This window comes from Lissotriton helveticus, chromosome 6, assembly GCF_964261635.1.
Source record: "Lissotriton helveticus chromosome 6, aLisHel1.1, whole genome shotgun sequence".
NCBI lineage: Eukaryota > Metazoa > Chordata > Amphibia > Caudata > Salamandridae > Lissotriton > Lissotriton helveticus.
This window is the reverse complement of record NC_136067.1, coordinates 686,109,901-686,137,707: the sequence shown is the minus strand read 5'-3', so window position 1 is coordinate 686,137,707 and position 27,807 is coordinate 686,109,901. Positions and strand designations below refer to the sequence as shown.

Genomic DNA, 27,807 nt, shown 5'->3' with positions numbered 1-27,807 from the left:
ATCTCTCCTAACACGCTGCCGATTTGCTTGGAATCTCATGGCCGTTGGCAGTTTACTCCATAACTTTGCTGCGCCATTTGATAAAGTCCTTCCCCCCATCTTGCCCACCTAATCTTAGCAGTCTGAAGCAGGCCTAAGTTGGCAGATCTAAGGGCATGTGAAGGGGGATATAAGGTAAGAACATTCTTGAAATTTCATTGGCACAACCACCATAAAGTGCTTTGTGCACCAGGCACAGAGCCTTACATTCTTCACGCTGCTGGATAAGCCAGTGCAGTGATTTAATACCCACTGAGGTTGGTTGTCCTTTGGGGATATTCAGAAGCAGTCTTGCTGTCGCATTCTGTAAAGACTGGAGCTTCCCCATCTGTGTCTTGTCAATGCCCAAAAAGAGGGCATTGCAGTAGTCTAATTTACACAAGAAAAGACTCACCATCCCTGTCTTTTGTAGTTACTGTGAGATGAACGGAAAAAAAATCTTTCTCAAGGTTTTTAAGAGGAAGAAACAGGAAGAAGTGATACAGTTCACTTGTGCAGAAAAATTCAACTGGTCATCAAAGATGACCCAGAGATTCCTGACTTTGGGGACGGGACGAGGACAATTCCCAGCCTCAATTGGCCACCAGGAGTCATTCCACAGGGACCAACCATAACCGAATTCTATCACTTCCGTTTTGTCTGTGTTAATTTTCAGGAAGCTATGGCTCATCCAGGTCATAATCTCTGAGAGACAAACATGAAATTTGGCAGCTGTGACTTCAGGTTGCTTGCAGATAGAAATAACAAGCTGTGAGTCATCAGCGTATGAAACCAGTGCGAAACCATGCCTCCTGATAAGTCTAGCCAACGGAGTGACGTAGATGTTAAACAATGTCGGGGATAAGGACGATTCCAGTGGGACCCCACATGGAAGGTGGAAACTGTCAGATTTCAACCCATCCCAGAACAGACTTTGCTTCCTTTCCTCCAAAAAGGATGAGAGAAGAGCCAGGGCAGTATTCTCAACCCCCAGATCCTTCAGCCGCTGCACTAGCAGAACAGGTTTCAGTGCTGTTAATCAAAATGGCATTTAACTAATGGAAGAATAGACGACTTTGATTCACGGTGTCAAATGCTGCTGATAGGTCTAGGAGTATGAGGACCGCCCTGCCTCCCCCGTCCATGATCTTCCGTATCTCCTCTGTTCCAATATTCAGGGTAGATTCGGTAGAATGGTGGGACCGAAAACCATGTTACGTGGAATCCAACAGGTTATTTGTATCAAGATAATCACTCAGCACCTTGTTTAATGATTTCTCCAGAATATTTGCAACTATTGGTAGCCCGGCAATCGGGCGATAGTTCTTCGGTTCGTTTGGGTCCAGGGTGGGCTTTTTAAGCAGTGGCTTAATGGCCACTTTTTTTCCAAATTGTAGGATAAATACTCGACTCCAGGACTTGGTTGATAAGGGGGGTGAGTTTCTCACAGATCTTCCTGGTAGCCTGATGCATAATGGCCGGGGGACATGGGTCCATAGGTGATCCAGATTTTATGGAGAGGAGAAGTTTTTGCACCTCGTCATTAGAAATTTTCTGGAAACAAGATAATCTGCAGTGAATTGATCGAGCATCCTTCAAAAAATTGCCATTGCTCATCATGAGTCCCCCGAATATTCAAAAGATCATTATAGATTACTTGCACCTTGCTCTGAAAATAGAGAGCCTATTTATTGCACATTTCTTGGTCTGTCTTAAATGCATTATTCTGCTGTGGTTTCGTCAACAATTTGACTGATTTAATAATTCTTTAGTAGAATTTCCAGCCTCCTCAATCTTAGTTGTAAAGTATAATTCCTTTGCCACAATAATTGCATTTTTATATTGTTGGAGGGCTTGATTATAGATTACTTTCTTCTCATTGCTATAATCTTGTCTCCAAGAACTTTCTGCTCTCCAACAGCTTACTTTTAAGCATTTAAGATCAGGACTATACCAAGGTGAGGATATCCTTGATCTTTTTACTGTCACCAATTTCTCAGGGGTAACATGGTTGGGAGCTGCCAGAAGCCATTCATTAAACTGGGAGGCTGCTTCGTTATTGTTAGACGATGGCGGGGTAGGAAAAGGACCTAATGCAAGCTCAAATTCATTGTCTTGAACTTTATTCCAACCTCGGACTTCGCTCGAGTGCAATGATTAGGCTGCATAGTTTTAATGCTAACTGGATAGCCTTGTGGTCTTCCATGGGAGAGTTAGTGTATCAATCAACTTAATGTCCGGGTTGTTAGAAAAGATGCCGTCCAAAGTATGGCCTGCCCGGTGGGTGGATTCAGTTACTAGTTGGGGTAGACCAAAAGCCGCCAGATTGTCCAGCAGTCTAGCTGATTCTGGGTTATTTATTAATTCTAAATGGTAACTAAAATTGCCCAGAATTGTACGGGAATGAGAGTCAGTAAAGGACTCTAGACGCGTCAGTAAGGCTTGGGAGAAAGCCGCCCTAGGTCCAGGTGGGCGATATATAAGAAGCCCCTAGAAGGAAGTGAGGTTATTTAATTTTATGCACAAATGCAATGCCTCTGCTGGTAAAACTGATATGGCTTCCACCTGCTCCTTTAAGTGCTCTCGATATATAATAGCTATGCCACCTAAAAGATCTCCACCAAAGAGCCCCATTCATGGTGAGCCCGTCGGGCATAGCAGCGCCGGCCCGACGAGGAGCAAAGCCAAAAGATGAAGCATGACATCCTCCGGGGTGTGTGAGGGCATCACGAAGCAAGACCTGTCTTCCCCCTAGGAACTGCATACCCCTGGTTGCACAACAAATTAGCTTTCGCAGGTATGTAGTTGCACTCTACATACATATTCAATATGAGTGGGGATCTAGGCAGGTTGATTGGCAATGCTTGCCAGTGCGGTGTCTGGTCTGTAGGAAAATACAAAGTTCAGTGGAGGCATTTAGTAAATCTTGCTATTCGTTCTGGCTTTCTGGTCTGATGCCAGGCGCAGCACTTGTGTACTCGTCTATGAAATCCTCTCACTGTGAGTCGTTTGGAAAGGTGTGCCCGGAGAGTCAACGCTTGGAGTGAAGTGTCCTGGTGACTAGGGCACTTAACTTAGCCATGCACCTTAGCTACCGGGCACTCAATCAAATGTGAATCCTTCATGGTCAAGTGGGTTGACCTCATGTGAACAATCATATTTAGTAACATTACGTTCAACGCACAAAAGGAAACATGGTTCTCAAGAGGTGGAAGAGTGACTGAGAAAAGTTGCACAGTTTTTCGTGCACCTGTCTTCTTCCCTTGCATTCCTGCAGGCATATGAGATCTTCAATTCTTTCTCGTTCACAAAATGGTCATGAGCGACCTTCTCTCTACTATGTCATCTTTGTTGTTAGGATAGGCAGAGATTAAGACTTCAGTCTCTGCAACACCCCATGAATCGAGCAGAGATCCTCACAGGAGCACACAGACAGCCTAGCCTCCAGTTCTGGGCTGATACAACAGAGGGTCCCATTCTTTTTCCCTTGACATGCAGATCACAGCAATGCAAAAGCTTTGCTTAGTTCTTTGAGTCTGTTCGCAATTCAATCCTCCTGCCTTTTGTGCGATCATTCCTTTAGACACAGAGGCAGTGTTGGTAACAAATATGGACATACTTTCTCCCTCTGATTGATCACTTATTTTCCCCAAACAATGGCAGCTGCCAGTCAAAACAGCCTAAAGATGGGCACAGAGGCAGCGTTGGTAACAAAGATGAACATCGTTTCACGCTCTGATTCATCACTTTTTTTCCCAGAAGAATGGCAGCTGGGGGTCAAAAACAGCCAGTGCAGCACTTGGGTATTTGAAGGAATCCAATGACACTCAAGTGTATCCTGTAAATGTTCAATATTTTGTTTTTTGGTAATCTCACCCAAGATTGAAAGAGGCACTCTGTGGGGTACCTCGTGTCCTCACTGTTATTTGTGATGCTTATTGGCCTCTCTCTCATTATAACTTTTTAGAAGATAAATATATCCAACCATAGCCATACCTGGAGTGGTTAAAATCAGATTATATGGCTGTTTTTAATTCCTTAAAGAATGGAATATCTGACTAGTGTGGGAAATAATTGATACATTTTCAAAGACATCTCTGAGATAGTAGCATGTTAGAAACCAAATTATGTGTACGCATTCACGTACACCACCCCCATTCACATGTGCTAAGTTCCGGGAAAGGGAGAGATCTCAAAGTTTATAAGGTACATGCCAATGACAAAACTATAGCATGTTTATAAGAAATGGAAATAATTGTACACAGCAAATATCTGATGGTATGTAAGGCTTACGTTGACAATGTATATTGTAGATGCAAATTCTGTCATGCGAACATATCAAATGGAAACTAGTATAGAAAAAGTGCTTCTGATTTTGTAATATGTTAAATACGAATAAAAAGATATCCCCAAAAAAGTTTTCAAAGACATCGGACAACAGTATGTTACTAACAAAAGATGCCTTATATATTAATTACAATCCGTGCTATATATGCATTATGAAAAATGGTGAATAAGTTACTTACCTTCAGTAACGCCTATTCTTGTAGAGACTCTATCTAGCCGCAGATTCTTCGTCTTAGAATTATCCCCAGGTGTGAGACTGGATCCAGAAATCTTTTGTGAGCAATAGCCCTACGTGCTGGTAGGTGGCATTGTTCATCTCTGTGTGGCGTCATCCACATCGTATGCACCGGAAGATACATGGCCAGATCCTATATTGATGCAATCACAGAGAGTTGACGTCAGTTTCTTTTTGCGACTTTCCACACAAGGAGCATGGAGCCACAATGAACACTGACCACTGGTGTGTAACACTAGAGCCCTGCAAAAGGAACAGTCCTGTCCCTAGAAATCTGTTTGCAGAGCGGGGAGTATGGGTTCGTCGGTGAGGAAACTGCCACTAGATAGAGTCTCTACCAGATAAGGTGTTACTGAAGGTAAGTAACTTTTTCATCTGATAAAGACTTCTAGCCACAGATTCCTTACCTTAGAATAGATACCCACGCAATACCTCCCCAGAGGTGGGTTTGTGAAACAATTTCACCCCAAAATCTCCTGCAGAACTGAACGGGCAAAGTGCATGTCCGGACAAACCTAACTGTCCAGGCGGTAGTGCTTTGTGAATGTGTGCAGAGAAGCCTACGTTGCTGCCTAGTAAATGTTTAAGAATGGGATTCTGTGAGCTAACGCAGTGATTGCAGCCTTTGCTTTTTGGCCAAAGCATAGCTGTTATTAATGCAGAGCACTATCCATTGGAAATTGCCCATTTTTGAATGGCCGTCCATTTTTGGCACCGACATAGCCCAATTAGAGTCAGTCCTCCACGCGGAACTCTTTTGTGCGGTCAAGGTAGAACAACAGCACTCTTTTTTGGTCCATTCTGTGGAGTCACTCCTCTTCCTTAGATGTATGTGGCGGAGTGAAATAAATAGGCAAGGTGATGGACTGGCCTGCATAAAAGGGAGTGATGTCTGAGGAAGGAAGCTCCAGTGCCAAGGATCAGCTTGTCTGGAAAGATGTGGAGGTACGGAGACTTAGAGGACAAAGCCTGGTGCTAACTGATCCTCTGGACAGATGTTATGGCCACCAGAAAGGGCGGTTTGATTGTAAGGAGCCTGATAGGACAGTTGTGTAGTAGCTCGAACGGAGCGCACTTAATAATCGTGAGTACTAAGTTTAGGTCCCATTGAGGCATGATGAAGGGTGAAGCAGGGAACATGTGTTTGAGACCTTTAAAACAAATATGTACAATAGGGGATTTGAACAGGGATCGCTGATATGGCAACCGTACAAATACTGAGATCGTATAAAGATAGCCGTTTAAGGTGGCTAAAGTAGACTACTTCTGGGCAAAAGAAAGAATAAACAGAAGAACATGAAAAAATGAGCAGAAACTGTTATTCCGTATATCATGCCACAAACATTCTCCAATGGCAGGCGTATACTGTCTTGGTGTAGGGAGGATTGGCTGCCAAGATAATTTCACAGAATTCAGGTGGAAGATAGAAAGCTGTCAACTGTCGCCGCTCAATCTCCAAGCATGAAGGCGGAGCGTTGACAGGTTTGGGTGGAGAATACTCCAATGCTGCTGCGACAGAACATCCTCCCAAAGGGGCATCCTGATTGGAGGGCAAGGGCCATGCTCAACAGCTCAGAATGCCAAACTCTCTGAGCCCAGTCTGGGGGAGGGTTGTCCCATTGAGGTTGACAGGCTACCACTTGAAGTTGAGAGGGGGAGCCACTTGCCAAACTGGTTTCCCCAGGGACGTTTAGCTCTGAGGTAGCGTCACCCCAGGGGTGGTAAACATCCTTTACAACGAAACTTTTTCCACGCATTACCTTTACAACGCAGGAATTACAATGCAAGTCGTTACAACGACTTGTGCTGGAGGGCGCTGTAGGATAGGGAATAGTTTAATTTACTATCCAAAACCTTCCCTACTATCCACGGGGACTGGAGTTGGAATAGTAAATTAAACTATTCACTATCCAGCGCCCCCAACGCAAGTCGTTGTAACGACTTGCGTTGTAAAACCTGCGTTGTAAAGGCATGCATGGAAAAAGCATGCGTTGTAACGACATACATCCCCAGGGGTGGGCTTAAGAGATCGAAACACTCCGAGATCATAAGGGTGGGCAAAATGGTGCATCTTGGGATAGCCAGATGTGATACTCTACAGGAAGTGGTCACCAGTTGGGAGGGAACCTGGTAGCCCATTGGCACTGCTGAAGGACTGCTTATTCTGTGAAGGTAACTGTTATCGAAGGCTATGCGGGTCCCCTTGACTGGCTCCCTGCTGTAGCTGGTCGCCCAGAGTACTTCTAACCAACCGCAGAGACACTTGCTAAGTTTTCCTTGAAAAAGTTTATGTGTCCAATTCGTTGACTTTGCCAGGGCTTGGTCACGGTTAAGTGAAATTGCTTTGATTTATTATTCCTTGTAAAATCTATATCTCCGAAACCTTTCATTCTAGTATCTAGATTCTTACAAAAATACAGTATATTTTTATAAATTGGTGTCCGATTTCTTGAGTGTCCTGTCGATTTCTTCTTCAATCGTTTTGATGCTGTTGAAATGTACACTTGTTTCTCTGTTAGCCTTGCTGATCAGTGCCACAGCTACCCTAGATTGAGCTAAGGGTTTGAAAAACAAAGATTAAGGGTCCTAAACGGATTGGTAAGTGTATCCACTGTGAGGTTGCACAACCAAACCATATAATACACCCCATATCCTCACAATACTGAGCCAAACTTTGAGGTGAACATGAAAAGACATTTGCTCCATTATTTGCAGAATCTCCTTTTCAGTGTCTGCTTTATTTATCCTGTATTTTCATTCATGTTGCTATTATCAAGATGTTACTGTTTCCTTCGAGCACTGCCTAAAGCTCTCAATAGTTCCCTAGATATGCTTTTAACTATTACTTTTGGATTCCAACCCCAGAGCTGATTACATGTCCTTGCAGAAACGGTGGTCTAGCGGAAGCCTAGCAGTGAATGGAATGCTACCTCCTCTAGTGCCTTTCAAACTACTTAATTTAGAACTATGTTGCATGCAAAAAATCTTTTCTTCAGTTTTCCATCATTATCTCAAAAAGCATCCTCTATGTTCCTAAAACCTTTAATAAATCTCCTCTTTCCCTTTCTTTCGAAAGACCCTCTCCTTACATTACATCCTGCGTATGTTTCCTCTCTTCAAGCGCCGCCTACTTTAAGTTACAGGCATGTTTGTCTTAATCTTTATTATTGCATTTCTGAAAATTGCCCTCATTTTATTCCAAATTTTTAAAAAACAACAATCTTCTAAAGTCATGCCTGCAACCTAATAATACCTAAACGCCTTTATCTCATCTATTAATGCCACCAACCATCTTCACGAACTTGTAAACCCCTCTCCAAAGCCTATTGATCACACATAACTCCGAGTAAATGCATGGAATGAGTTTTGTGAGAGAAAAAGACTAATCCCAATTCCCAAAAACCACTGTATTACCACTAACTCATGTTCTGGAGCAGCATGCTGCCTGGTATCAAGTGCGTTAACACTTCCTCGGGTAGGAAGGGTAATATAAATATGCATAGAATACAAAACAATCGACCACCACAGTTGGTAAGCGTCCGAAATACCTTAATCGGCTTGATTACAAAAAAGTTATATAAATAAATTTACCAGTTACATAATAGCTGGTTACTGCGAACAATTAAGAAATATTTTGAAACAAGGCAATATATGTTTTTGTGGTGGGACAAATAAAAGTCATAAATATTGTTACACTATAGCAAGGGCTGTTCCTGTTTCAGTTTCTCCTCTTACTTAGAATCAGCATTTTTAAGAGGCTTATTGGAATATAAAGATATTTTATCTCTGGGGTATTTATTTCTTGAAAAAACTGCATGGGTAAGAGATTTAAAAGCCACAGAGGCAAAACAGAGAAATTAATTACATTGGGGGATTGGCTTGTGAACCACACAGAGAGCTAAAACTAGAAAACAATAGGATCTTGATGGGGCCAGAGGAAAGGACTGAATATTAATTAAGCAAGTAACGATTACAGTCTTTTACATTCTTTGAATTCCAAAGTGGGCTCTGATGGATCTACCAGCCAAAGGATTAGGTATCCTTGGAGAATAATGAATTCCTAGCATATGGTACTTGTGCCAACGTTTTAGCTGAGCTACGGCCGTTTGGTTGCAGATGTGCAGGGAAGGCAATTCATTGAAATGAAATAGGTTCAGCAACTGCAAGCTTGGCAGGAGAAAGCGAGATAGTCCCAGGCAGGATCTGTGGAGAAAGGCTCAGTAGGTACTGAGAGGTGAGCACGAGTAATAATCGCTATGCCACCCCAGGATTCATTTGCTTGATCAGAATGAAAGAATAGTTTGTCAATTGTAGGGTTGTGATTTACCATGAGCTGTGATTCTGTCACATATAACAAGTGCAAAAAATGTTGTTCAAAGAAATCAGCTATATGGTATCTATGGCCCATACCTAATTTTATATACGCATAATGTGAGCAATTGGTGGAGAGAGTAAATCTGAGGTAACTTAACAAGTGTGTGTGGTGGAAAATTCTGTGGCAGAATTTGGGTAGCATGGCTGGCCATTGGTTGCACAGGAACGCAGACAGGTACAGGGGTGCTTGCCTTTTTTCACACAACTGCATGGACATCATTTAGGGGTCACCAGGGGTCGCAGCTTCGAACCCTGGCTTGACCCTTGTGACAATGGCATAGCCTTTGCGACCCCTGGCCTCAGAAGTGGCAAAATCAGCTCCCTGGGCCCAGTGGCAGCTTTATGGAACCAGTTGGGGCTCCCCTCTCCTTGTTTTCTGTCATTTTTTCATTACTCTTATAGTGAATAATGTTCAATTATTCACAATTTGTGTAAACAAAAGGAGTACAATTAGCTGGAATATGATCTTCCTGGCAGCTGAGGTAGGTAAAATAAATTATTTTGTATTCATGTTGTGTGCGTGCGTGTGGGTGAGAGTATGTGTATATCTGAATGTGGGTGTATGTCAGGCAGGCATGTGTGAGTGAAAGTCAAGGTCAAAGGGCGCGTGATATCACTTCTGCTACCCTTGGCATGTCACTGAATTGAAGTCCATGCACCACTGGAGAGCCCACTTCAAGGACAAGCTACAGTCATATTTCTATTAGCTTCAGCAGTCGGCACATAATTGGATAGTAGCTAGACCGCTGACCTTGAAAACCAACAATAGAACTTCTCAAGACGGTGATTAAAATATGGAGTGCCTAAAGAATAATCGAGGAGTGGAGCGAGGGGTATATACTGCTAAGGGGATTGAATAGCCATGCAAGCAAATACATTGGAAACAATAACAAATCGTTATAATGAGTAATCTTAAAAAAATGGGCAGATAAAATCACTAAAACACAGAACAATAGCTAACCGCTGCCACTCAGAAAAGTGTAGCAAGGTGAGCAACAGAACAAAAGTGTATGAGCAGGAATTAGCAAGCTGCTGCTCAACAGAGACAGACAGTTGCCAAACAAAGTAGGTTTTAATAATGGAAAGTAAAAATGGAAAATATCTCAGCGTGCAGGTAGGTAATTACCAAGAAGGCACAGCTGTCAGATAATATAAACGTCAACCGGACTGCATAAAAGGAGATAGTGGCTAGACAGCTGACCTTGCAATTACCTTGCAAAAGCAGCACTGTCACTTCTCAACATTGTGCGTGAAGTGCAGAGTGCATAAATAAAGAGAACAGAATCAGGAACATTCCCAATCTCTTGGTGTTCAGAAAGGCAGTGAAGACATGGGGCCATATTATCAAGGAAGCTGCGGTAGTTTATCGCCGCTTTACCGGCAGGAAACTGCCGATAAAGTGGCGATAATGGGCTTGATAATATGCGATTCGAATTTCAATCGAAGCCCAGGTTAGATGTGTGAACATCTAACCTGGGCTTCGATTGAAATTCGAATCGCATATTATCAAGCCCATTAGTGCCGCTTTATCGGCAGTTTCCTGCCGGTAAAGCGGCGATAAACTACCGCAGCTTCCTTGATAATATGGTCCATGGTTATTTCAGTAGTTTATCTAATTTCTACTCTCTCCCTGGTCTTTAGCGCTGGGACGTCCATTTGGTGGGACAGCCATGTGCTTATAAATTGCATAACATAACATAACAGAGGAAGCACAGACAAAACAAAAAGTGGCCTAAATGAAAATGCTATTACAAAACTCTAATTGAAAATAAATAAAATGCAATAGAAAACTTTTACTAACAAAATTAAATAATTACAAACTATTAATTTTAAAATGAGAAGATAACAAAATCACAAAAATACCCAAGTTTATGGTTCAAGCTTATGAAGTTAATCTGATAGCTTTCAGATTCACTACCTATGCACTAACAGTAAGTGTTCACTTGCCACTTACTTCCTGTTTCCACCATATTTAAGCCCCATCAACTCTTTCATGTTCCTCACATAGCTCTCCTGATTTCTAATTCTATCCCACGCTGTATTTTCTGATATCCTAGAGGTCCAATTCCTCTCACGTGATGCACCTCCTCTAGGCTACAATCTCCTCATTCTGCGTCATCTCTTAGATTAATGAATGAGGGGAGGCGGCAGTCCATACCTCATCACAGAGGTGGAAGCGATTCTCCCCCTCGTCATGAGGGGGAGGAATTCAAGGCACTTTGCCAGGCTGAAGAGTTCAATGAATCAGTGATCTTATAAAGCGTGTCTACTCACCTGTGAAGGTCTCAAGGCGCTTATTGGGGGGGTGTCTGCGGTTTAGTTGAAGAGCCAGGTCTTCAGGTACTTCCTGAATATCAGCAGCTATGGTGATTGCCTGAGGTGCAGAGGGAGGGAGGTCCAGGTCTTCATAGCGAGGTTGGAGAAGGATCTTCCCCAAGTCATGGTCTTGTGGTTTCTTGAGATGATGGCCACGGCCAGTTGGGCAGAGCGAAGATGTCTGGTGGGAGTGTTGAAGGAGAGATGGTGGTTGAGGTATACAAGTACGGTGTTGTGGAGGGCTATGTAGGCATGCATGAGGAGCTTGAAGGTGATTCTTTTATTGATAGGTAGCAAGTGTAGGTCTCTCAGGTGGCCAGTTATGTGGTTGCGATGTGGGATGTTCAGGATGAGTATGGCAGTTTCTTTTGAAGTTTCTGTGTGGTGCCTGCGTAGATTGCATTGCCGTAGTCAAGTCTGCTGCTGATGAGCACATGGGTGACTGTCTTCTTGGTATCGGTGGGGATTCACTTGAAGATCTTGTGAAGCAGGCAGGCGTGTGGAAGCAGGAGGAAGAAAAGGCATAGATTTGGCAGTTCTTTGAGAGCGAGGAGTACACAGCGCTGTGACATCTTCAGTCTGGCAAACTTCCGCTCAGGCAGCCAGGCGCCTGTACAAAAAGGCAGGTAGAGCTACTAGCTGCCTAACCTAAACCTAAAGTGTCTGTAATCCTGACCTTTGCTCAGCCTGACGGACACTCTTTTTCTGGCCAAAAGGATGGGGGAGTGCCTCGTCCACCCTAAAGTACAAGCCACTGCTGCACCAGCATATAGGATCAGAAAAGTTACTGTTGGCAACACCCCTTGGAGTACTGATAGGACACTGGTAATGAATGTCACAGTACAGTATGAATTTTGTGAAAATTGCCCACTGAATCAACCCTTTAGTACAGTATTTTCAGTCTGATTCTGGCTAGTATGAGCTTGCCCTGAAACAGACCTTCCAATCAATGAGAAATGCTTATTTGTGGTCCCCTGCAGAGTTTGATATAATGAGACCAAAGGATTGACAACCCCTTTCCTGTCAATCGGACTGCTTCATTGCCTAGTCTGTGTCAGTAACTGTTGCATTTTGTTATCAACAAAAATGTAATTCTGATATGAAAACACTCTTCAGGCGATCAGCATCTTTCTGCAGGGTATATTTTATCTGGGACTTACGCACTTTATACACAGATATATATTTCTAAAAGTTGACTAAAGTACTTTTAAAACATTTTGAACTCTCACACTGTGTGAGTGTCTTTTTGCTGTATTTTTGATTGAATCAGTGTCTTGGGACCTACGCAGCCCTAAATAAACAAATGGTTATAGGAGGAGCACTGCACATTAAGGAGTGGCACTACCCACATTTGTACTTGCCCTGCAATGGTGTATCATATGCCTTCTTATTCAAGCCGGACCTAATCATATGTCCACTGGTGCATTTGTGGGTGCAAGTCCCATACATAACATTCCTCCAAATCGTGCCATTGTCGCACACTCCAGATATGAGACAGTATTTCTATTCTGAGGGTTAGGAAGAATCGGAGTTTATGCCCATGACAATGGCCCATAAGTCAATACTTCACACAACAAAGCAATATCTGCTCACTTGCCAAGTGAAACAGTTCCAGTGTTTGGAGTGGACACTCAGTTGGATAACATCCAAGTAACCCTATCAACCCTGGGATTTTCTGAAAACTGGAGAACAGGAAAATGCAGGGTGTCCCAGGTGTTGTTGCCTGCAAGGATCCCAATACGCTTTCTTATGTAGAGTGCAGTGCCTAAATATTATGCCTAAAACACCTAACGACTTCTGTCATTCCATGATGGGTAGCTGCAGTATTTGGATTCTGGGGTTCCTGTATTTCCTTCCCTGAGCAATGGAGTAATAACACTGTCTTCCTTTCAAGTCCTAGATTAGGCCCACAGACTACTGCATAAATTTGGAATACATTTTTCCATTTGCTCCACCTCAAAGGTGGTTCTCCTGGGCACGATAGAAAGAAGGGGTGTGGTGACACTTTGCATATTTGTCCACTCTAAAGTATCTACAATCCCCTAGACCTGTGAAACCATAGCTTGACGTTGACTTGCTACCAGTGTGCGAATCACTGATGGACTTTACTCATGAAAGATGACACCTCACACAATCTTGTCACATTCACCTGGGGTACTCTGACAGCAATGGCACAGTGTGCGAATCACCGAAGATGATCCAACAGTGTTCGCGTTGTAGCTGCTTCACCTCAATTTTAAGTATTTATCCTCCGTATTCTTGAAAGTGTGCAAATCACTGGAGAAAATCACATCCACGATCTGTAGTACCTAAAAAGAACACTGAGTTGCAGTGCCATTGTGGGAAAGGGAAGTACAGCAACAAAGGAGATGCTCTCTTCGGGAGCAGAAGACATGCCTACTCCCCCACCACACACACTCTACCCACTCCGAGCAGCCTTCAAGCGCGAAGGGACTCCATTGCTGGGGAAGCCCACTGTGTCAACAAGCCCACACAAAGTCTGGTCTATTCCAGTTGTTAGCACATGCAGATCTGGCCAGGGAGAGTCCCTCACACAGAGGACGTGGCAGCTGCCACCTTGAAGGACACGCTCCTCAGGAAAGTAGAGTGAACGCAACGTGCGCAGCACCACAGGTGCCAGCTTCCTGTGGCCTGCGTGCCCGATGGGGGATGAAAAACACCAGCGGGGTGAGTAGCGTTTCCCTGCAAAGTCACCCTGCATGCAAGTTCACTCCCCCTTTTACTCCAGTATAGCTGATGGGGAAATGATTCCAGCACTAGTGCTGTTAGAGTTTGTTGACTGCTCCAGGTGTGTCAGAGGGAATTTACTCAGGGAGTAAGTAGTTGAAAAGACATTGGTCTGGGGAGGCCACTAAGGTCCTCGGGTAGCCATGGCTACTATTATTTAAAGTGTAGCCTTAGTCTAGGTTTTAGTAGTGAAAGGGGAGCCCCAGCAGCCTGGAAAAACAATGTATGAAGGGACATAAGGTTGTACGAATGACATCACATTTATTAACATCATAAAAGAGTATTATCCACGTTTTAGGAGCTGGCCCTGGTGCTCACACAAAAGGTGAAAGTGTGTGAAGTGATAGGTGCTGGTGACTTAAAATTTACATCGCATTGACAACACTGTACAAAACTCCGAAAGTTTTAAGTTATGTTAAAAGTGTATAGGTTGTGAAAGTCGACGGCGTATCGATCTCCTTAATTAGAGAGCATCATCAGGATGAAAAAACGTGAGAGCTGGTAGGATCTATATGAGAAGAAAAGCCATTGGTCCCGGGGACACAAACATGGGTAATTTAAACCTTAATCCAATAGAATGCAAGTACAGGATGTATATGTGCAGGTAGATAATTTGCTTGTCAGTTAAGATAAGGAAAGGGTAACAGGAAAAGCACGTGAACATTAACTGTAGGAACGGCTTAGTATGCTAATAGTTAGAGAGATCGGAAACATAACAGCAGGATGCAAGCACAGCATTTAAATGTACAGGTAAATTAAACGATTCACGGTACAGAGACATACGTAGCTTGTCATTTAAGAGAAGGAAAAGGTGCAATAGAGTAGATACCAGGCACAAAACACAGGTAATGCCAGCATGCCTTAACGTGTACAATAGAGTAGATAAGAGGGACATAACGCACTTAATGCCGGCATGCCTTAGCGTGTGGTGGCTAGTTACCGCACGACAACAGAAAATGAAGACTCTATAGCCAGTGAGCCATGAGGAGCAGAAGTTCTATTAATTGGGAAAAAAACGCAACTAGTGCGAGTGAAAGGACGCCTATGGGTCTGGGGGTGCCTGAGAATACCTGGCAGCGTAATGCTATATGCGGGGATCATCACTGGGTCGTTGAATATGTAGTTCCGGAGAATCTACAAGGGAGAAAACGGTTAGTGTGGACTAGGCAACTAAGGAATACGTGGGTGAGAGGGCTCGCAAGAGCTTACGTGGTACAGATAGGTGAGCGGTCCACACATCCAGCCGTGTTCGTACTGTAGATTGATTCCGTTGAGTCAATCAGGGTGGAACAGAATACCCGTGGGGTCCAACTGTGGAAAGAGGGAAGAAGTGGATAGGTCAGAGCGGTGGCCGAATAGGTGGCCGCGAGGTGGAGCGAGAGCCTGTATGGGGGTAGGGGACCACTTACTTGTGGGAAAAATTAGCAGGGAGTGGATCCCCGTTACCTCCGTTACAAGCAGCACACAGCTAATCGTGCTGGAGACGACCGGCGTGGGTGAGTCGGCGGGCTGGTGAATGCGCCGACAATTCTATTAGATAAGGGGGAAGGCGTGTGTGTGTGACAGTGCACTGCAGGTCGTGACAGTGCACTGCAGGTCGTGACAGTGGCGTCTAGGGATGGCGGCCATATTGGATGAGGCATGTCCAGTGGGGAATGCCAGGGAGTGAAGAAGGCTCAATATGAGTCAGTAAGAGCAGCAGCAATTAGGGCGAATAGAAGTCGCAGAATAAAACCGGAATGAGAGAAGGAACACAGCGGAAATAAGAACAATTGAAACAAGGAGTTCAAAAACAGCTAACTTGTGCTTAACTGTAAACCGGCATCATGTACAATCAAATGGAAACATTTAACATTACAGTATCAGGTTCCTTTCCTCGAGGGTATTGTTATGTTAAAAAATACTTACTAAGCGCACGTCCACCAACGGTTTCATGGCGCTGGGATAAAGGTCAAGGCAGTGGACAGAGAAGGCAATTAATCAGAATATGCTTGAAAAAATAACCAGTTCTTTAACTGTTTCCTGAACTGAGCCAAGGAAGTGAGAGACCTTACAGAGAATTCCAAAATTGTGGTCCTAAAACTGCGAACTATTGTCCACCATACTTCTTCTGTTTAGCAGATGGAACTTCCAATAAATTCAGGTGGGAGGATCTAAGGTCTCGGGTTGGGATGTAGCGACGTGAGCGAGCCGAGATGAAGGCTGGGCCATTACCATGTAATGCTTTAAAGATGGTGCAACCCATCTTAAAAGCACAGTAAAGGCTTTTCATTAGTGGGCTGACATGATGCCATTCAGGCTGATGAAAGATCAGCTTTGCCGCCTGGTTCTGAACCAGCTGGAGGCGCTTCAGTTGGTAAGCTGGGATGCCGGCGTACAATGAATTGGCATAATCCAGTCGAGAGATCACTAGGGCTAGAGTGACCAAGATCATAGCTTCCCTGCTCAGAAATCTACTGATCTCCAGTCACTAATGAAGACCATCGTGTCTTGAACATGGACTTGGACGAAACAGAAGAATTGATGTTAAACACCAGTTGAAGGTCATCTGCGTAGTTAAAAATTCTGACATTCCTTTTCCTCAATGAATGAATTAAGGGGAGAAGATAGAGGTTGAAGAGGAGCGGGGAAAGAGAGGAGCCCTGGGGAACCTCACAGGTAATGTCTCTATGACTGGAGAAGTTGGCAAGGCGCACCGCTTGGGATCGGTTGCTCAAAAAGGAAGACAGCGACTTTAAGGCTAGGCCCTGAATTCCAGCGTTCCTGACACGGTCGACCAGAATACTATGATCGACCGTGTCAAATGCTGCGGAGAGATCCAAAAGAATCAGGGCCTGAGAAATACCTGTGTCTGCCCCTCCTCTGAGCTCGTCCATCACAGAAAGAATGACCGACTCAGTTGAGTGAGCGGGTCGAAAACCTGCTTGATGAGGATCCAGAATTTGAAAATGTTCGACAAAGGAGCTAAGGCAATTAGCTACATGCACCTCTAAAACTTTTCCCAGTTAGGGCAACAAAGAGATAGGGCGATAATTACAAGGAGCCGCAGAGTCAGCACCCGTTTTTTTTAAGATAGAAATGATTTCTGCCCTTTTCAAGGCGTCCGGGACAATGGGAAGCTCAAGTGAATTATTCAAAAATGCGCGTGGGGGAGTCGGGACATGTAGTAAAAGCTTCTCGGAGAATGTAGGGAGGACAGCAATCCAAGAGGGAGCCTGAGCTGACTTTATTTAGTAAAGTCAAGAAAGTTTCCTCTGAGATCAGGGGGATTTGGGCAAGACAATGTCGACTCAGTTCAATATTAGAATCCTGCGTAATACAGGCCACAGAAGAGATACTGGCCTTGATAGTAGCTATTTTCTCTAGAAAGTATTAATTAAGATTGTCACATAACATTTGTGAGGGAGCTGGTTTTGAAATGACTATCTGGCTTTGAGAGTTGGTCGACTATAGAAAAAATCTCTTTAGATTTGTCTGATGCATTAACAAGTTTTTGTGAGAAGTAATTAGCCTTGGTTAGTGTAATCAATTTTTTATATTCACCCATCAAGGCTAAGTAAGACACTTTTTTTTCTGGGAGATAATGATGACGCCATCGGCGCTCAGCTTGTCTAAGTTCAAGTTTCTTTACTTTTAAATCATCCGAGAACCACTGTTGAGCATTGTGCGGCCTCATGATCTTAGTCTTTTTGAGGGGAGCAACACAGTTGCTGGCAAACTCCAGCCATGAGTAGATACTCTCAGCCTGAGTCTTGGAATTTTCTAGAGTGGAGGGGGACGTGCTCACTAAGATTGAGCGAAAATGGGCCATGTCTGCTCGTTTCCAATTTCTAGACATTTGGTTCTCAGTTAGTTGGAGTTTTGGAGAGAGGATACATTGAAGAGTAAAAGTAATCAAATAGTGGTCCGACCAGGCACACGGAACTATTAGAGGGGTGGAGATGTTCACATTTAGTGTCCAAAGTTGGTCTAAGATGTGCCCCTTTATGTGAGTGGCTTCTTTCACATGAGAAATACTATCCATCCCTGACAGAAGCTCAACAAATTCCCTTGAGCTAGGACTCTCCCGATTATCGCTAGGCCAATAGTTGAAGTCCCCGATTGTAAGAATCCTGGCATGATTAATGACAAGGTGGGATATCATCTCCCCCAGTGTCTGAGGAAAAAGTGCAGGTTGCTGGGAGGTCTATAAAAAAGAGCACAGATAAAAGATGAATGGGGAGAGTCCAATTTTAAAATTAAAAAGTCAGTTGAGGGTAAACCAGTGATCTCTAAAGAGGTAAACTGGTGTTCCTTGCGAATAATAGCAGCAACCCCGCCTCCCACTTTCCCTGAAGATCGATTTGCCTGAAGGATGTAATAGCCATCCGGGACAGCTGCTAATATGTCCGGGGCACAATCGTTGGTCAACCAGGTTTCAGTTAAAAGAAGTAAGTCAGGCTTTTGAAGTTGTAGAAGTAGGGCAATTTCAACTTGATGTTTCACCAAAGTACGAGTGTTTAAATAGCAAACTTCAATTCAGTAGATTTTGTCCCGTGGGGGGGGGGGGAGAAAGGGCTGGGCTGAGTTCGTGAAAGGGGGGAGGTCAAAGATTATTTCAGGAAAGTCATGTATGACTGAACATTTCTGCTTGTTCTAAGATGCGTTTGGTCTTCTCATTAATTAAAGAGATACCTTTACACAGTTTCAGCTTATTAGAAGAGTATCCAAAAATGTGGGCAGGAGGGGTGGCCCCTAGCCCCGGTCGGTCGCGGACGGGCGCAGACGGGCTTGCCTGAGGTGCGCCTTCGGGTATTGAGTCCATATTCAATTGAACGGCATTTAAACATCCAATTACACTCCAGCCTGTTGAGGGTTGCTTGAGGATCGCCGCCTCTTGGGCTTGGGTGTAGCATATCAATAACTTGCCAGCGCAGATCTTGTTCAGAATGTCCTTTTTCAATAAAGTGCTCCACCAGTGGCGCAGTGATATTCTGGCAGCGAATTCTGCTTCTATGTTGGCTTATGCTTGCTTTTATTTTCTGCGTAGTCTGTCCAATATAGAGGAGGTTACACGGACATCGAATACAATAGATTAAGTTGACTGAATTACAGTTAGAAAAGAAATCCAGTTTGTGAACAGTGGTGCCGTAAACAAATTCTTTAGTGGTTTTTGTGAGTGAACATGCAACACAGTTCCCGCATTTATAGTGCCCTGTAACTAGGAGGGAGACCAAAACTTGAGCGTACAGTATTGGCAATGTGTGATGCTTTATGTGCCCTAACCAGGTGGTCTTTAATGTTGCGACCCCTCTTGAAGGAGAATAGGGGGGGCTCAATGTTCTATAGAAGGTATCAAAAAGCTCATGGGGCAGAGAAAAGAAACAAGCATTTACAATGCAATAGGTCTCACATTTAGGCAAGACCTATTGCATTGTAAATGGTAGGCATCACGGACGAGAGGGAGGGCATGGAAAACGGGAGGGCGGGTGGGCGTATTTTGAAGACACTGGAAGGAAGGGCAGGCAGGGAGAAGAATGCACACACAACAGGAGGGGGGATTGTTCTGCCTGAGGAGGAGAACCTCCTTTAAAAAAATAGTGCTCACAGTCAAAAAACATCACTTACCGTGTAACAAACGAAGTAAAGTGGCCAGTCGCCATGAGAGGTGACAAATGAAGAGGAGGTGGTACTGAGGAGGGACTAACAAGTGGATTGACCAATCAGAAGCCAGCATTTAGAACAGACAATTACCAATGAAAGCCAATGAAAAACAGGGGCGGAGAGTGGGCGGGGCTTCTGTTCGCTACTCGTTAGTTGAGCGCATACAAGAAGTCTCGCAGAGCAGTGCATGCGTGTTGGCTCACGCTCGACCTAAAAAACATATCAATGTATGTTCACATATAAAACTGCTTACAAATCAAACAACACTTCAAGGCAGAAACTTTAGTTGGGAAAAGTATTTTAGTTAAATTCTTTTTATCCACTGAGTGCCTAATTTTTATAAAGCCAGAGAAAAATTATTTTGAAGTGACTTCAATATATTCATAGAATCCTTCTCTGAATGGTTTTCGTGTCTTAAAAAAGAAAACTCAAAGATGCCCATCATGCGTGCATGTGCCTGCATGACAGCCATCTGGGAATCATTTTTCTTAAGCAAAAAGAAAAACACATTCTAGATGTCCACTGCATATGCATGTGCACATTTTTTCTTTTAGTTTAAGATACATTATTAAAGTGCGTGTATGCAGACGGATGAGTGGGCATCATAGAATGGCTTTGAAACCATTGTAAGATGGCCATCTGTTAATACCACAGTGACTGGTGTTTAGACGCACACGTTTGCTGGGGACAGGGGCAAGCAGCTGTTGGGGGTGCCTGATTATTTTTATTCTCCCATACACTGCAACGCAACGCCCCACAGTAGCCATTTAAGCATACATGTCATCAAATTAAAACATGGGAGGCAGAAACGCTTCCTCGTGAGACGATAGGGAGCAGGGACGGACTGGGAACCAAAACAGGCCCTGGCAAAGTGCTCGGCCGGCCCCTGGGGGATTTGGGGGTGCGGCCGAGCAGTTTGCCAGGCTGGTTTTGGCCAATTTAAGACATCAAATCAGGAGTAGTAACTGAGATAGATGAAAAAGTAATCAAAACATGACCAAAAAGAAGATACATGGTCCTCTCTAATTTCATATTGGATAAAGGAGGACTGACTGTTTACCAACAGATTGCTGGATCTGTCCATATCCGAGCTCTAAAAAAAAGTGCAACATTCACTTGTGACTTTTTTACTGTAGTACTTCAAATTGTTTTACAAATATAGAAAAACTTGTATTTTTTACTTGGGGTTATACATTTTTTTATTAAAACATTACCTTCTGTTTTGTGTATACGGCAACTGTGACAGCATTTTCCGTTTGGAACCAATCGTATCTGCAATAAGGAGTATAAGGAATATAGCTTGTCAACGAAAAGCCTGATGTTGCATTTTCTGTAATGCACATGATGCTCCATGTAAACATTAGCAGTGTTACTTACATAGAGAAATACATTCAATTACAGTTTTTTTGATTAGCAATTTCTCAAACCACTAGCAGACTAATCAGTGAAGAGCGGTCACAACAAAATCAAGATTACAGTGCAAGCACATAAGGATTCTTCTTACCATTCCAGGATGTGCCATGCATGTCTGAGTGACAATGTGTGGCAAAATGTGATCCTCACTCAGTCTCTACATGTAGGCCAATAACTCAAGCTGCATCAATGAGGTGGCCTTCTATCAACGTATACAAATAACACTGCTTGATCTGCATTGCATTGGAATGGTATGCCTTGGTAAATTTCACTAAATTTAGAAAATGTCAGCGTTATTTGCATTGTTTCTTGCATTATACAAAGACCTGTTCATTGCTCAACCCCCAGACCATCCCTTCTTTGCTTGCACCTCTTCCTCTGCCTCCATTGCTTTATTTCCTGTATTGTAATCACTGCAGATGCACAGTTAATTTGTGGGTAAAATGTAGGCAGTTTGATTTCCATACTTCCAGCACTAGATCGTCTTCTTTGCGTTTGCGTTCACTGCTGCAGTGCACTGCTGATCCATTGACATGAAAATTACTTAAACTGTTTCTTAATATCAAAATGTGGAAACATGGATGAGTGCATATGCATAAAATGTTGGCGTTCTTCTAAAGCATGAGAAATATTGCCACACAAAGTACTGTCCAAAATACTTATAATTTATATCCAAGTTTATTTAGTTTGCTTGTAATGTAACTTTTCAAAATCAATGTGGCTTTTGCTTTGAAATGTTTTTCTAAAATGTACAGTCTTCAGCATATGCATCTTCTCAATAAGATCTGACCACACGTGCTCAATTGCGTTGGGCGCTCAGGTATCGGAAGCCCATTAAATCTTACCACAGTTGCTTTGCCAAGGAAAGATTATAAAAAAGATATGATCTAATGAGTCTGGTTGTCATTTTTGTTCAATAAATCTCTCCTGTCAATTATTCCAAATAAAAAAAAATGTACACAGATATTTACTCTTTTTCACTCTTGTGCAGTATATTTCTTTCTCTTTCTGTGCCTAAAAATCTAATTCTCCGACATTATGACTTTCTCTGCTTGCCTCATTAACTGCTCTCTCCTTTAAAAAAGAATCAAGAAGTAAGCAAAACCTGAAAAATAACTAAAGCAAGGCACAGCACTTTTAAAAAACAGAGCAAATTGATTTGTTTTCTTCGCTTGGTTGGTCTCAAGGAGCTTGGGAGACATGGATGGAGATTCTAAATTGCACATATTTATTTTTCATAGAGATTCGGGTTGCTTTTGAGCAGCTTAGCCATGTGGGTAGAAGAGCCCTTCAGCCTGGGATAGAATCCGCCAATAGTGAAGCACTAATCAATTCATGGTCTGAGTCTTTCGAGGCACACAGCGACATACACACAAACGTACCGAAATTCTCAAACCATTCATTTGTTTTAACTGATTAATGACAGAAGAAGAATCTCTTTGGTTCATATTCCATCCGTACCTCTTTTTTCATTCGCCGTAATTGTAGAAGTGCTCAATAAAGAGCTGTCAGATCCAAAGCTCAAATGGATTTGCATAGAACTAGGGGCCATATTATCAAGAAAGGCCGATACATTATCGCCGCTTTTATCGGCAGGAAACTGCCGCTAAAGCAGCGATAATGGGCTTGATAATATGCCCTTGGGAATTCCTATAGAAGCCCAGTTTCTGGTGTAACCTGGGCTTCAATGGGAATTCACAAGGGCATATTATCAAGCCCATTATCGCCTCTTTAGCGGCAGTTTCCTGCCGATAAAAGCGGCGATAATGTATTGTCCTTTCTTGATAATATGGCCCTAGATTTTTTAGAATTGCATTCGCGTGATATTGAAGCTCTAAAAAGAACTTTGCATATCTGTATCAAGAAAACACGTTGTTTTTGAGACTTTTGACTATCTCACAAGAAAAAGTGATTTAAAATATATAAAGGCCAAAAGGGAATATAGACGATCCATCAGGACCTAGAATTATCTGCTTGAGGTTTGTGACTTTGATGTAATAAATAGAAAATGCTTTGATTGCTTACAATACCCTCCTCAAAACCTCCCTTGTCCGAGTCCTGCCACACTTCATTTAGGATACAATACAGCATGTTTCTGCTTCAGCCAAACACACAACCCAAAGCAGTCAAATAGGAAGTTATAGAACTGCTTGAATCCAGAATAAAGACATCAAATCAAGTCTGAGATCAGTACGTCGCCTAAGCCCTTTTTAATTGGATTAAGGACAGATGCTGATGACACCACACTTCGTATTTGGTTGGATGGCAATGAAGATAATGGTTAAGTTCCAGACATGCATATTTTCAAAGGTTTTCTTAATGACTGATAACACTTTAATGGGAATTAATGTTTGTCTTTGGTGTGCCGCTTTAGATCTGGACTTCACAATGGCAGTCAATCAGTCAAAATAAACGTTATTCCTCAAAAAGCCAAAAAAGCAAAAGAACAATAATAAAACATCAGCTAAAAATCCAAATGAAATATTATGCAAATTCAGTAAGAAAGAGAAACCCTATCTAAAAAACACAAGCACTGTTCAAATAATTGTACAACCGTGTCTTATTCCAATTCCAATTTATAGCCCATAACAGATAATGTAATTCAGGACAGGAAAAGTCAAATATTTAAATTTGATTTCGAGCAAAAGACGAAAGTTCAATAAAGATATTACCAGGGCGTAAAAAATGAACTCAATCTTAATTATAACTCGTATCTCCTCCTAATGCGAAAAGCTGCTTTTATAAAATTAAGTAATGAAAAGCAAGTCTTGGGGGATCCTAAGGACTGAAAAAAATTAGCCCTTCCTTGTGAAGTCTCACCTTAGCCTTTTGCAATAGCTGCACCAAATAGTAAGCCTGGGCTCTTGATATAACGAGCCAAACAAAGTTAAATGGTTAATGATTTGAATCGAGAGGTTGACCACCCATACGAAGGTAGAATCTGATTTCATCCCCCAATAATGGGGGGTAAATTAAAAGTGCAAAGTGCATAGCCGATGGCAATATGTCGGATTTGTGATCGGTGCCAGGTTTGGCTCTATGCTACAAGTTGTCGAACCATAGGTATTGTTTACAATTGTACGCTGAACCTTAGACAGCTCTAAATGCTCCGAATACAATTCTTTAACACACGATTTATGATTAGAGACAATTGAATGTGGACATCTGTATAAATCTGAAAGGGCCAAGCTATCAAAAGTATCCCTCAGATATTTAAACCATTGAATTTGATCCACCCCATCAAATAACAGGCAGTTAGAAATACAAATTCTTGTCAGAGCAGTCTCTGGGGATGACCATAGATTTACCCACAGTAAGAGGGGGGCTAAGTCAATCAGATCTTCCAAATATGGCATTCCAAGTTCCTCATGGCAGAGAAAGTAGCTATGCATTCTGGGGCTGACAACAGTCAAAACAAATTATGACTTGCTGCACGTGGTAATATTTCCGCTTTATTGCATCCCCAGAGGCCAGCACCATAAACACCCATTGAGATGCACTTACTCTTAAAAAGATTCAGCATTTCTGAAATTGGTTTATTTTTTAACTTACATGCAAATCTAAAATTGGCCTCAATATTTCTATTACAAATCTGCCATCTAAGTTTTAAGAGCGGAGTCCAACTTAATGACTGGTTAAAAAGAATCCCAAGATAGTTAAAATCTTTTACTTTTGACAATATTGAATCCCCCGTAATAAAGACTTTGACTACGTACTTGGGCTATCACATGTCATAATATGTGACTTTGAAAAATGTACTTTAAGGTCCAAATCCTCCATGTACACTTAAAACAAATTTAACCCGCTTACCGCGGCGGCAATTCCGCCACGGTGCGGGCGTTCTCTTGCGCGGGCAGGGCCGCGTCGGCCAATGGATGTGCGCAGCACTACCAAGGTAGTGCTCGCGACGGCCGTTGGCCGACGGCAGCACTTAACGGGTTAAAGGGGCCTGAAGGCTATTAGCAGTGCACGTAATCAAGGCTGCGTCATCTGCATTTAGTAAGATGGGAATAGATTTTTGTCCGATACGTGGTACATCCTTGCTATTCTCAACCAAATAATTAATAATACTGTTTATATAGCCCCTTCGCTGCTTCTGTCGGCCAATGGCCGTCGCGAGCACTACCTCCGTAGTGCTGCGCACGTCTGTTGGCTGACGCGGCCCCGCCCACCTAATTAAACCACCGCACCACGGCGGATTCGCGCTGCGGTTAAGAAGATAAGGTAAGAAAAGAAAAGGATGCTCTCCATGCCACTGGAGCCAAGCTATCCTGGCTGAAGAGGGGTGAAATCCTGAAACCGGTCGTAGGATGCTTGTTTCCAGTCCAAGGAGGACCTGGCCTGGCAGTTCAGGCTGGACTGCTCCCATTGGGCACAGGGTAAAAACTGATTTGCATTTGCTGGGTTCAAACTGGAATGGCATGGTGAGCAAAAAACGATGGATTTAGGCCCAGATCTCATTACTGGGGTGAATGTATGACATTGTTTTGCATTCTGTCCATCAATTGTTGTTTTTTAAAAGAAAAGGAGCCAGGATGCGCCCCTGCATTGATCTTTTTTGAGGAGAGGATTCGCCTGAGCGACTGTAACGAGCCCCGACCATAAGGTCCAGGTACAGGCGCATAATAAGAGTCAGGAGATCAGGTTCCACTCCCATTTTGCCCATTAGATGCCACAGCTTGGAACGGTTCATGAGGTCAAAGAAGCTTGATAACTCTATAAAAGCAAGGTGTAAGGAGCCTCTTTATTGCCCTAACATACTTACCCCTGATTAGATAGAGATTTAAACATTGCTTAATAGCCCCAATACCTGTTCGGAATCCGAATTTGACTTCTGACAAGATGTTGTTTGCAAGAGCCAAATTCTCAAGATGGGCTAGTAATATATGACCTAGGATCTTAGCACTAGAGTTAATCGATATATTCGGCCGATAACAAGTCATCAGAGAATGATTGCCTTGTTTAAACATGGGGACAATGGCAGTTTTCCAGGACTCCGGGAAGGGTCTCAACACCATAGATCCAAACACATTTGTGAGTAGTGGGGACCATAGTGTGGGATTAGGTTTTAAAAATATCCACAGGAATCTCGCTCCTCCCGTTCCCGGCCAAAGTCATCGAGAAGACCGTCAACAAACAGCTGGCCGCCTTCCTCGAGACGAATGGATCCCTCGACCCCTCACAGTCCGGCTTCCGAGCGAACCACAGCACCGAGACCGCCCTCATAGCCGCCACCGACGACCTTCGAACTCTGATGGACAACGGAGAAACAGCGGCCCTCATCCTCCTGGACCTCTCCGCGGCTTTCGACACTGTCTGCCACCGCACCCTAGTACAGCGCCTCAGCAACATCGGAATCCAGGAGAAGGCACTGGAATGGATCACCTCCTTCCTCGACGGAAGAACACAAAGAGTCCGCCTACCACCGTACAAGTCAGAGGCCACCAAAGTCATCTGCGGCGTCCCTCAAGGATCCTCACTGAGCCCCACCCTCTTCAACGTCTACATGAGCCCCCTCGCGGCCATCGCACGCCAACACAACCTCAACATAATCTCCTACGCCGACGACACCCAGCTGATCCTCTCCCTGACCAACGACCCCGCCACCGCCAGAGCCAACCTGCACGAAGGGATGAGAGACGTAGCCGAATGGATGACGACCAGCCGCCTGAAACTGAACTCAGACAAGACGGAGGTCCTCATCCTGGGCTCCACGCCCTCCGCCTGGGACGACTCCTGGTGGCCCCCCGCCCTGGGCACCGCGCCCAAACCGACGGACCACGCACGCAACCTGGGCTTCATCCTGGACTCCTCCCTCTCCATGACCAGACAAGTCAACGCCGTCTCCTCGTCATGCTTCAACATCCTGCGCATGCTACGTAAGATCTTCCGGTGGATCCCCACCGAGACGAGGAAGACGGTCACCCAAGCCCTCGTCACCAGCCGACTGGACTACGGCAACGCCCTCTACGCCGGAACCACGGCCAAACTCCAGAAGAGACTCCAGCGGATCCAGAACGCCTCGGCGAGACTCATCCTCGACATCCCCCGACGCAGCCACATCTCCGGACACCTGAGAGATCTGCACTGGCTCCCGGTCAACAAGAGAATCACCTTCCGTCTCCTCACCCACGCGCACAAAGCCCTACACGACCAAGGCCCGAGCTACCTCAACAACCGGATCAACTTCTACACTCCCAAGCGCCTCCTCAGATCAACCAACCACGCCCTCGCCGCCGTCCCCCGCATCCGAAGAGAGACAACAGGAGGAAGGTCCTTCTCCTACCTGGCCGCCAAGACCTGGAACTCACTTCCCACCAATCTGCGCCTGACCCAAGACCACCTCTCCTTCAGGAAGAAGCTCAAGACCTGGCTGTTCGAGCAGTAGCGGCACCCCCCCCCTCCCAGCGCCTTGAGACCCTACGGGTGAGTAGTGCGCTCTACAAATGACCTGATTGATTGATTGATTGATTGATTGAACCCTATTTGTGCCTGGGAATTTTACCTGAGGTAAACTTATTATTAGCGTTGATGACCTCACTTATTTCAATCGGATGTTGGGGATCCTGAGGCAGAGCAGAGCCTGACTTACTGACAGGGTCTAGTAAAGGAGACATATCGTCTGGGTTAAATATTCTTGTACCAATGACGCAATCCATATGACATCATCAATACTAAGGTTGTGTTGCTCCTTAAAAAAGGGCCAGTTCCCA

The 27,807-nt window shown here is 43.9% G+C and overlaps 1 protein-coding gene across 2 annotated transcripts in view; it reads right to left on the bottom strand.

Moving 5' to 3' along the window:
* CYB5R4 (cytochrome b5 reductase 4) overlaps positions 1-27,807 on the bottom strand; it is a 1,195,924-nt gene that overhangs the window by 635,628 nt on the left and 532,489 nt on the right. For both annotated transcript variants that reach the window (XM_078648153.1, XM_078648152.1), the window contains exon 7: positions 20,896-20,953. In XM_078648153.1, the coding sequence (XP_078504279.1) occupies positions 20,896-20,953 (58 nt within the window). The remainder of the gene's footprint in view (positions 1-20,895; positions 20,954-27,807) is intronic.